Raw genomic sequence first — 10873 nt, 5'->3', positions numbered from 1 at the left:
ATTTTGAAGCATGGGATACACTTTACACCTGGCAACATGTGACAGTTAAGAAACAGTTAAAACATGAGTTAATGGGCACGTAAAATAAGCAATAATTACCGTGCACATGCAGTTTTTCAGGACAAACACGTTAACCACTAACCCATAATGATTATGACTGTTTTTATCTTACCCAAATATATTCTAATTTAAATATGACTGTTTCAGATTTTACCACAAATAAGTCAAGTAAAGAATAATGCCACGTAAGCATCAAGGATTCCATCAGGATTTAATATCAGAACTTAACTTATATCAGATTTTACCAGTCATCAGAATATGGCTTCTGAACTCAAAAAGTGAATATTTTTTTATGATTCTTCATACAAATACTGACTTGTTTTCTTCAGAGTTTAATCATCAGGACTTCCATCAGAACTTGTCCTCAGAAGTTATGCAAATGACACTTAGTTGTTTGTCAGAAATAACTTAATCACCACAGTAATTTTCATAATTTATATGGAGTGAAAGTGTGTGCATTTAGCAAAATATCAGATAAAAATTAAAGTCTGATAAACTTTAGTACATCTTAAAAATAAGGCATAACTAAGAAAAGTGTTTAAAATCTGTCATCAATCATGAAGTCTACTATAGAACAAATTTATTCAAGAGTCCACCTCAACTGTTTGTGCTCATTTTATGCATCTTTTGAAATTCCTTTTTATAGTGGCTTCTCAGTGTAAGTGAGTCACGACTGCTTATTAGAATTTATACTGTTGTCAGAGTATTTCTCCAGTAATCAGAGAATGTGAAAAGTCACCAAGAAAATTTATTTGCTTTTCTAATGCATATTACTTAATACAAGCAATGCACTTGGGTCTTCCCTTCCACATATTTACTCTAGATCTCAAAGGAGTACCTCATTTTTCTTTTCTTTTCTTTTGATAAGTGGGGCTTATCAGCATTTAGTTCATCCTTAAGATTTACTGACATCAGAATCTAACAGATAAGAAGCAATTATCTAGTTTGTGACTTAGTAATAAGATACACAAAGTAAACTTGACTAAGCTCAAAATCAGAATTTGCTTGTGTTAATGAGTTTCCACATAAACAACTAATTCAAACATGGGATTTCTAGTATGTTAAAGACTACTAGGTCAGCATCTAGCACAGTTATCCTCATTGGATTGAATAGTCATAGAACATTCAAAACACTATTAGAGTTTAAAGATCCACATCAGATAACAATCAGCATTTAATGAATTTTAATTTTAAGCACAGATTATATGAAAGTAAAATAATATGTAAATACTGATCAAAGTCTGATGCATGAAAACAAAAACTAAGCAGATTTAGAGAAAGAACCTGAAACCATTCCAAGTTCATTTACCAGTTTTGTAAAAGTAGTTTCACATAGTGGTTTTGTGAAGATATCTGCTAGTTGTTGATCTGTTGGAACAAAGTGCAAGTCCACTGTACCTTCCATCACATGTTCCCTTATGAAATGGTACCTAATGCTGATGTGCTTTGTCATTGAGTGTTGAACTGGATTACATGTTATAGCAATAGCACTTTGATTATCACAGTAAATAGGGATTTTAGAAAATTCTAACCCATAATTCAGTAACTGATTCTTCATCCAAAGAATCTGTGCATAACAGCTTCCTGCAACAATATATTTTACTTCTGCAGTTGATGTGGAAATTGACTTCTGTTTCTTGCTAAACCAAGAAACCAATTTGCCTCCAAGAAATTGGCAGCTTCCACTAGTGCTTTTCCTGTCTATTTTGCATCCTACAAAATCTGCATCTGAGTAACCTATTAGCTTAAAATCTGATTATCTAGGATACCACAATCCTAGATCAGCTGTACCATTAAGGTACTTGAAAATTCTTTTCACGGCTATTAAGTGAGGCTCTCTTGGATCAGCCTGAAATATTGCACAAAGGCAGGTAGCATACATGATATCAGGTCTACTTGCAGTTAAATAGAGTAAATAGCCAATCATACCTCTGTAGTTAGTAATATCTACTGGTGAACCAGTATCTTTATCTAACTTGGTTGCAGTGGCCATTGGAGTGGATGTTGTTGAACTATCTTGCATTCCAAACTTCTTCAGTAAGTTTCTGGTGTACTTGGACTGACAGATAAAAGTACCTTCTTCATTTTTCTTGATTTGAAGGCCCAGAAAATAACTAAGTTCTCCCATCATACTCATTTGATATCTTGACTGCATTATCTTTGCAAACCTCTCACAGAGTTTGGCATTGGTAGAACCAAATATGATATCATCAATATATATCTGTACCAAAAGTAAGTCCTTTCCATGGTTGAGGTAGAACAATGTTTTATCAACTGTGCCTCTGTGAAATCCACTTTCCAGAAGGAATTGAGCTAAAGTCTCATACCATGCTCTAGGAGCTTGTTTAAGGCCATAAAGTACTTTATCAAGCATGTAGACATGATTTGGAAATTTTGAATCTACAAAGCCTGTAGATTGTTCAACATAGACCTCTTCTTCCAATTCTCCATTAAGAAAAGCATTTTTCACATCCATTTGAAAGACTTTAAACTTTTTGTGAGCAGCATAAGCCAAAAAGATCCTTATGGCTTCTAATCTAGCAACTGGTGCAAATGTTTCATCATAATCAATACCCTCATGTTGAGAGTAGCCTTTAGCAACCAGCCTTGCTTTATTCCTTATAATTATGCCATCACTATCAGTTTTGTTTCTGAACACCCATTTTGTGCCAACAACTGATCTGTTCTTTGGTCTTGGCACTAGGGTCCAGACTTTATTTCTTTCAAATTCATTTAACTCTTCCTGAATTGCTTGCACCCAATCAGCATCTTGAAGAGCTTCTTCCACTTTCTTTGGTTCAGTCTGAGATAGAAAAGAATGATAGAGACATTTATTTAATGTTGTAGTTCTAGTTCTGACACCTGCTTCAGGATCTCCAATAATTAAGTCAGGTGTATGTGATTTGGTCCACTTTCTTGCAGATTGAAGTTGACTTCTAGAACTGGATCCTCCCCCATGATCCATGCTATCTCCATCAGCATTTTCTGATGCTCCCCCTGTAGTTATGCTCTCTGAGACTTCAGAATTTAACTTGGATCCTTCAGTATTTGAAGTATCAGAGCTTCCAGAATTATCAGAATTTAACTCATCAGAACTAGATGAATCAGAGTTTGAAGAGCTAGTATTAGGTTTTGATGCTTCTTTAGAGTTTTGAGATGTGGTAGGATCTTCAGCTTGCTCCCCCTGGACAGGTGCATTTTCTTTTGGAGTTGTTACCACAGATTCAATGACATCAGTACTTACAGGTTCAAAGTTTAAGTCATCAGAATTTACAGAATCAGAATTTAAGTCTTCATTTTCAAATCTCAGCTGAACGTGATCATTGAAATCTTCAAGTCCAGTAATCTTCTTGTCATCAAAAGATACATTGATAGATTCCATGACAACTCTTGTTCTTAAATTGTAGACTCTGAAGGCTTTTGTGGAAAGTGGATATCCAACAAAAATTCCTTCATCAGCTTTTAGATCAAATTTTGACAGATGTTCAGGATGAGTCTTAAGAACAAAACACTTGCAACCAAATACATGAAAGTATTTCAGATTTGGATTCTTTTTCTTCACCATCTCATATGGTGTTTTTCCATACTTGTTTATGAGTGTTGCATTCTATGTAAAACAAGCAGTCTGCACAGCTTCAGCCCAAAAAGTAGGTTGGCAGCTTTGCTTCATCAAGCATAGTTCGTGTAGCTTCAATTAGAGCCATATTCTTTCTTTCTACAACTCCATTTTGTTGTGGAGTTCCAGGTGCATAAAATTCCTGTTTGATTTCATGCTCTTTGCAGAACTCTTCCATGATCGAATTCTTGAACTCAGTGCCATTATCACTTCTTATAATTTTAACAGAATCTTTGACCAACTTATCCAGCTATCTGACATAATCAGTTATAGTAAATGCAGTTTTATTCTTCTTGTGCAAGAAGTACACCCAAGTGTACCTTATGAACTCATCCACTATAACCATATCATATTTCTTCTTTGCAATAGACATGACATTGACTGGACCAAACAGGTCAATATGCAGTAGGTGATAAGGCTCAAGAATTAATGACTCATTTTTGCTCTTGAAAGAAGATTTTCTTTGTTTTGCCTTTTGACATGAATCACAAAGGCCATCAGGAGCAAATACTGATTTTGGCAATCCTCTCACAAGATCTTTCTTTACAAGCTCATTTATGTTGTTAAATTTTAAATGAGAGAGTCTTTTGTGCCAATTCCAGCTTTCTTCAATTGATACTCTACTCAACAGACAGATTGCGGAACCATCAGTACTTGTTGAAAGTCTGGCTTCATAAATGTTACCATGCGTGTAACCTTTCAGAACCACTTTGCCTATAGAATTACTTACAACTTCACAGTATTCTTCAATGAAATCCACATGATAACCTCTGTCACAGATTTGACTCACACTCAGCAGATTGTGTTTAAGTCCTGAGACAAGAGCTACTGTTTCAATGATGACATTCCCAAGATTAATATTGCCATAATCCATAGTTTTTCCCATGTTGCCATCTCCATAAGAAACTTCTGGGCCAGCTTTCTCCATAAAGTCTGGGAGCAAGGCTTTATTTCCAGTCATATGTCCTGAACATCCACTATCCAGTACTAGGATATTTTTCCTGTTGCCCTGCAATCACAAAGACCACTAATGGTTAGTTTTAAGGACCCAAACTTGCTTGGATCCTTTGGACTTTTTAAGTTTGTTAGCATTTGTAGCAGATTTAATATTCGAGTTTGTGCTAACATGCTGTCTATCAGAACTTATATCAGACTTTGCATCAGGTTTTACACTAGAAGGAATTAAAGCAACTCTCTTCAAAGAAGGTTTTATTTGATAATAATCATAGTATAAACTATGATATTCCTTACAAGTTTAAATGGAATGCCATAAACTACCACAATGAAAACAAGGATTTTGTGGCTTAAACCTAACAGACTGACTCTTAACTCCTGACTTGGGAGGTAAAGAGTTTATATTCTTATTCTTCCTGCAAAAAGAAGCAAGATGGTTAGAGTTTCCACAGTCATAACATTTCTTTCTAGGAGCATTAGGAACAGGCATATAGTTATTTATTTTATTCACACCTTCCTTTCCATTCCTATTTTTCCTAGCTGCCTTAATCTTGTTGACATTCCTTATTTCTTTCAGTTTATGCTTAAGCTGCTTCTTTGTCATTAAGCCTATGTTGACTTTAGTTGGTTTATCCTGTTCTAATTTGTCAGAAGTTGACTTCTCCTTAACTTCTATCACAGATTCTTTCATCTGTTCAGAATCAGACTTTACAGTTTTAGCTATAAACTTAACAGGATTTATCTTTGGCTTAACAGTTTGTTTAACCACAATTGGCTCAATTTGTTCAGTTCTTTTTTCACTTTTATCATCTCCATAACCTAAGCCCTCTTTCTAGTTTCCACTACTTAATAAATTCTGAGTTGTTCTGCCAGAGTTAGTCCAAATCCTGATAATCTCTTTTTCTTTTTCTAACTCATTTTTTAGAGATTAATTCAATTTTAGCAATTCATCTCTAACATAAAAAGCATCATCTCTCTCTTTCTGAGTTTGATGGAACATAACTAACTCCTTTTCTAAATAATCATTCCTTTTCTTAAAAGCAAGATTTTCAGAATTTAATCTTTCACATGTTAAAGTTTGATCTCTGTAGCTAATAAACATGATTTTAAGATATAATCTCAACTCAGTAATATCATCAGTATGAAAGGCATAAGTTGTTTGAGGTACCTTTAATTCAGCAGTTTCAGGGCTGCCATCAGCATTTGCCATTAAGGCATAGTTCACCTCATCTTCAGAATCTGAAGAGTCTGTCCAGCTTTTCTTCTTTGTGACAAGTGCCTTGCCTTTGTCACTTTTTCCTTTCTTGCAGTCAGGAGATATGTGGCATTTGAGTAATCTCATTTCCTCCTCTGCCTTCATATTTTCTGAAACCTTTCTTATCAGTACTTCCACTTTTCTTGAAAAACTTCTTTCCCCTTCTGAATTTCCTTTAGGCTATCTTTGTGATACCCTTCACCATAGAAGCACACAATTTCATCATCTCTTCATCAGCATCTACTTCAGGCAAACTTTCAGTTTCTGAATCATCATCATCAGAACTTGATGGTTTTGAATCAGACTTTGTGATGAAAGCTTTTCCTTTGCCTTTCTTTGAGACAACCACTTTGGGGAATTCCTCCTCAGCCTTAAGAGCCACTTTCCTTGACTTTCTCCCTTGTCTCTTGCTTCTTTGATCCATCTCAAGTTCATAAGTCTTGAGCATACCATAAATTTCATCAAGAGCATAGTTATCTCTTTTAATAGTAGCCTTCAAATCCCAACTTTCAGGAAGAGCTAAAAGGAATTTTAGATTTGAATCTTCAAGATCATATTCCTTGTCCACCAGTGACAGATCATTCAAGAGTTTGACAAACCTGTCATATAAGTCAGTTAATGACTCATCACTTTTTGAGTCAAAGTGCCCATACTCTTGAGTGAATATAGTCCTCCTGTTCTTCTTGATTGCATCAGTTCCCTGACATCTTGTCTCCAAAGCATCACATATCTCATTTGCAGTCTTGCAGTGAATTACCCTGTTTGACATGACATTATTAATGGCACTATGCAGCAAATGCCTTACCTTTGCATCCTTGGCAATGGATGAGATATCTCCAGCTGTGTACTCACTTTTCTCCTTTGGTATGGTCTTTGCTGGCTGATCTGCAACTATAACAGAGAGCTTGGTTAGCTTATGCGGTCCTTCATTAATTTTGTCAAGGTATTCTGGATCTTTTGTTTTCCCCTACTTCACTTGTTTTAGGGTTAGTTGCTTGCACGGTAGGATTGGTCTGGCCAAGGCCTAGGCTCAATTGAATCTCTGATGTGACTTGGTTGCTTTTTTGCTCTTTTGAGCTTGGTTTGGTTGCTTTTGGATCTGGGAGGGATTCTATGATCTGGACTTTTTTTCTCGCATCATCTTTTGAGTGGGGGCGATATTTTTTTATACTTTGCTGTATTTGAAGTACTGCGGCCTTCCTCTTGTTGTCTTCATTATGGTTCGGGTTGACCCCTTCATAATCCTTGCTGCTGAACGTTATCACCATCTCCGGGTAGGATTGGATGAAGAATACTTCATCTCCTGAGCCCGGGCTCCTAGGGGGAGAGTGTGACCCTCCTACGACTACATTCACTACATTCTTTCCTTTCCTTTGCCTTTCTTCTTTCCGATTTATCTCCTAGGAGATGTACTGATTTAGGTTTCCCTTCTTAACTTGATCTTCAATGAAGTATTTGAGGGAGAGACAATTTTCAGTTTTGTGCCCATGGGTTTCGTGATAGTCGCATTGCCTGTTGTAAGGCCTGCTCTCTAGGGGGTCTGCATGGGCTTTGGTGGGTAATAGAATGGTTTTCCCTTTATCTCCCTCAGTATTTCTTCCCGGGTCATGTTCAGTGGTGTCCATTCTGGCTCTTGCCTAGGCTCTCTGGGTTGCCTAGGTGGACCGGGATCGTTTTAGATTCCGTCTTAGGACCCAGTCTTTGAAATATTGGAGTGTTTTGCACAACATTGGTCGGTTGGGTTGGTTGCTTTATTTGAACTTCTTCTCCTGATGGTAACCCCCTTTCGGTCGGTCATCAGAAGTTTTGTTCCTGGACCCTCCATTCCGAGTCATTCTCATCGCCTGGAGAACGTCTGTTTCCTTTATGAACCGTGCTGCCATAGAGTAGGCAGCGGCCATGCTTTGTGGCTCTTTGTTTATCAACTCTACAATGTACCTCTCATTGTGTTCTGGATCCAGGTTCTTCCGGAATATGCTTAGAGCCTCCCTTTCATCAAGGTTCGAGACTTTGTTGATGGCTTCCTGGAATCTCCACATATAAGTTGAAAGTGATTCGTTATCATATTGGCGGATTGTTTCCAGGTGACACATATGCCAAATGATAACTCCGGTGAGCGGGCGGCTCCGTCTGACGCCGTCCCTAGACCTTCTGAGTATATATGAGGTGTAGCTGCTGGTTGGGTGTCTGCAAAATAACGCCGGAAGGGGGGTTTGGCTCCCACGGCGCCTCCGGTGTAAGAATGAGAATAGGGTTTTGGAGAAGATGAAGATGTATATCTGTAATAGAGAGGTTGCTGTGTGTATATATGGATGTGTGAGAGTGAGTGTGCAAAAGTGTGAATGTTTTTCTAACCCCTAAACCCTTCATCCTTGGGGTATATATAGCCCAAAGGTAGGGTTTAGTGGTTGTTACCTCTAAATCAGGGTCGTTGGATCTTTGGGGTAGAGGACGCCTGGCTTGGGCGGATTGCTTACACGTGTCCAAGGGGGGACCGCCTTCAGGGTGTCCTAACGGCCTTCTGACACGCGCCGTGTTTGTCTGGTATGTTGGTTGTTGACAGCTGTCATCGTCACGTGCCCTTGCACCCTTCATTGGCGGGTTGTGGAATGTGCATGTGCTTGAAGGAACCCCCCTCAGGATGATCTTGGCCCTGATCCGGATCCAGGTAGGCAGATGACCCAGGTTATGGGCTGGATCATGGTGGGCAGGTGATCCGGGTCATGGGCTGGATCCTGGTAGGCAGGTGATCCAGGTCCCTAGTTAGGAGATGACCCGGGTCATGGATTGGACCGGGCCTGGTCTCTCCACTTGATTGTCCTGGTAGAGGGGGATCTTGGTCCGTGAGTTGAGCCTGATATCCTTTAGATCCATGTTGGGTCCTAATCAGGTCGTTTATGCCCTATCACATGGAGTCTGGGTCCTGCCCATTTAGTTGATACATGATATTTATGGCACGAGCTTCATGAGGGTCTGCACCACAAAATGCCCCAAGCCAGTAATATTGACAGTTTGACATTTCATATTTGTTTTCTTAACACGGTCCAAAGAAAACAGATCACTTGCTTGCACTTGAAGGAGCTATGGATAGACTTCATCTGTTCAAAGCAGATTAACCGGAAGAAGGTTCGTTTTGATGCTCCAGTAAATGGTTGTCGAGGTGTCTTCCACACAGCATCACCTTGTATGTTTGAAGCTGATGATCCACAGGTCCTCTCTATACTATATTTTGGCTTCTGTATGCACATGATTTTCTCTTCTGCATTTATAAATTATAGAAAATTGAAAGTGTGCTATGGAATATACACATACAAATTCCAACAACCTTTTAACGAATATTTTTGTTGGAGAAATAAATTATTACGAAGAGGGTTGCATGAGATGCCGGAAACCTATATTTAAACAATTTTCCTAGAAAGTAATACAATTAATTACTTTATCATATCAGCACTCAGGCACAGTTGATTGATCCTGCTGTGAAGGGAACACTGAATGAACATAAGTGCTTTAGTAAATTGGAACTTAATAACTGGTATGTGCATTTCTGAAAAATTGTGGTTGGTAGTACTTAATGATGGATTGTTTTGATTTTCATAAAATGTATCTTCTGTTCAGAAAAAGAATTTTCATGCCATACATCTGTGTAGTCCATTCTACCCATCCTCCATCTCTCCGGCTTCATGCCATATCTTGCCATTTAATAGATATATTTGTCATGTGTACAAAACAAAATTAAGAGGCTAATACTAAATTTTAATAGATTTGGGCATCTACCATACTTTGTGGAGAAATTATAATTTCCTTTTTTCTTGCTCAATTACATGGCGTGGTATCTACATGTTAATCTATTGCAGGATTAGAGACATTTGCAAGTTCTACAGTTTCCTTTGGTTGGGTAAACTGCCAATGCTCTCACATTCTAGCATACGAAATTCCATCAGCTAATGGACGACATTGTATGGTTGAGACTGTTGCAAACCGTTCAGAAATTGCTAGTATACTGCGCAAACTATATCCTTCGCTTTCACTTCCAGAAAAGTAAGTTTTCAAGCTGATATAATTTGTTGTCATTTTGTAATTTACAAAATGAATCGAGTCCCTTCTTTGTTTTGAATTACTCATCATCACAGCTTCTATTTTCTGTTTAATAAGGCTTTTTGTCTTGAATTTTTTTGCATATATCTGGATTCAGATATATGGTTATTTTAACTTTCTTTTGCAAACAGGGATGTGACTCTCTAGATATGAACCATTAGCACATGTTACTAGATTATTGTATCAATTTAAGCATAATTTGTGAATATTTCTGCTTTTCTTACAGTGACAGTTGTAAATCAACTATATACTGTAATTTAATTTTGTGAGTACACCAAATTACTTAAATTTACTTTCATGCCATACATTCTGTGGTATATAGTCAAAAACTTACCCCTAGAAAGTCGATAAAATGGCCATATATGTGGAAATAATGATAACTAGTCTCTGACTCTCCTCCAATTTTGTTTTTGATCTCAGCTGGGGCAATGCTTTGGTAAAGGAAGGTTTATCATATTTTCTCTCTCTGTATGCATTTATAAAATGTTGGTCTGCAGTTGACAAACCCTTTGACGCCAACATATCTAAAGATGTACAAAAGGCCCACCGGGCCGGATTTTGATCGGGTCTTAAAAAACCCGGGCTTTAATCGGGCCGGGTTTTTCGGGCTTTAATTTTGACCGGATCAGGCTTTCCGAAAATATCAAAGCCTGTTTGGGCTCTCGAGGCGGGCATAATCTGGTTTTTTTACGGGCCGGATCGGATCGGGCCGTGCTTTTTTCTAATTTAAATTGGATCGAGTTTTATTAGAGATTCCGAAGACTATATATGTTAGCAACTAGATCATCGTAAAAAATTAGTTTACATGGAATATTTTATGAAAACATTATTTCGTTGAAAACATTTAAGTTCGGCAAAAATTAAACATGTTTATAAAATAATATGTTTTATCA

General features: G+C 37.6%; 1 protein-coding gene across 2 annotated transcripts; it reads left to right on the top strand.

The window, feature by feature from the left end:
* Positions 1-8871: 8871 nt before the first annotated feature.
* On the top strand, positions 8872-10873 carry LOC141686661 (cinnamoyl-CoA reductase CAD2-like). Of its 2 annotated transcripts, XM_074491703.1 has the most exons (4): positions 8872-9095; positions 9334-9417; positions 9740-9923; positions 10401-10873. In XM_074491703.1, the coding sequence occupies exons 2-4, from the start codon at positions 9378-9380 to the stop codon at positions 10540-10542; spliced, it is 366 nt and encodes a 121-aa protein (XP_074347804.1). In that variant the 5' UTR covers positions 8872-9095; positions 9334-9377; the 3' UTR covers positions 10543-10873. The 2 variants fall into 2 exon arrangements, 1 of the variants encoding a protein (XP_074347804.1); XR_012560765.1 differs by lacking the exons at positions 9334-9417; positions 10401-10873 and having other exon boundaries at positions 9740-10205.

This window comes from Apium graveolens, chromosome 9, assembly GCF_009905375.1.
Source record: "Apium graveolens cultivar Ventura chromosome 9, ASM990537v1, whole genome shotgun sequence".
Classification (NCBI taxonomy): Eukaryota; Viridiplantae; Streptophyta; class Magnoliopsida; order Apiales; family Apiaceae; genus Apium; species Apium graveolens.
The sequence above is the reverse complement of the archived record's forward strand: the minus strand, read 5'-3'. Positions and strand labels throughout refer to the sequence as shown.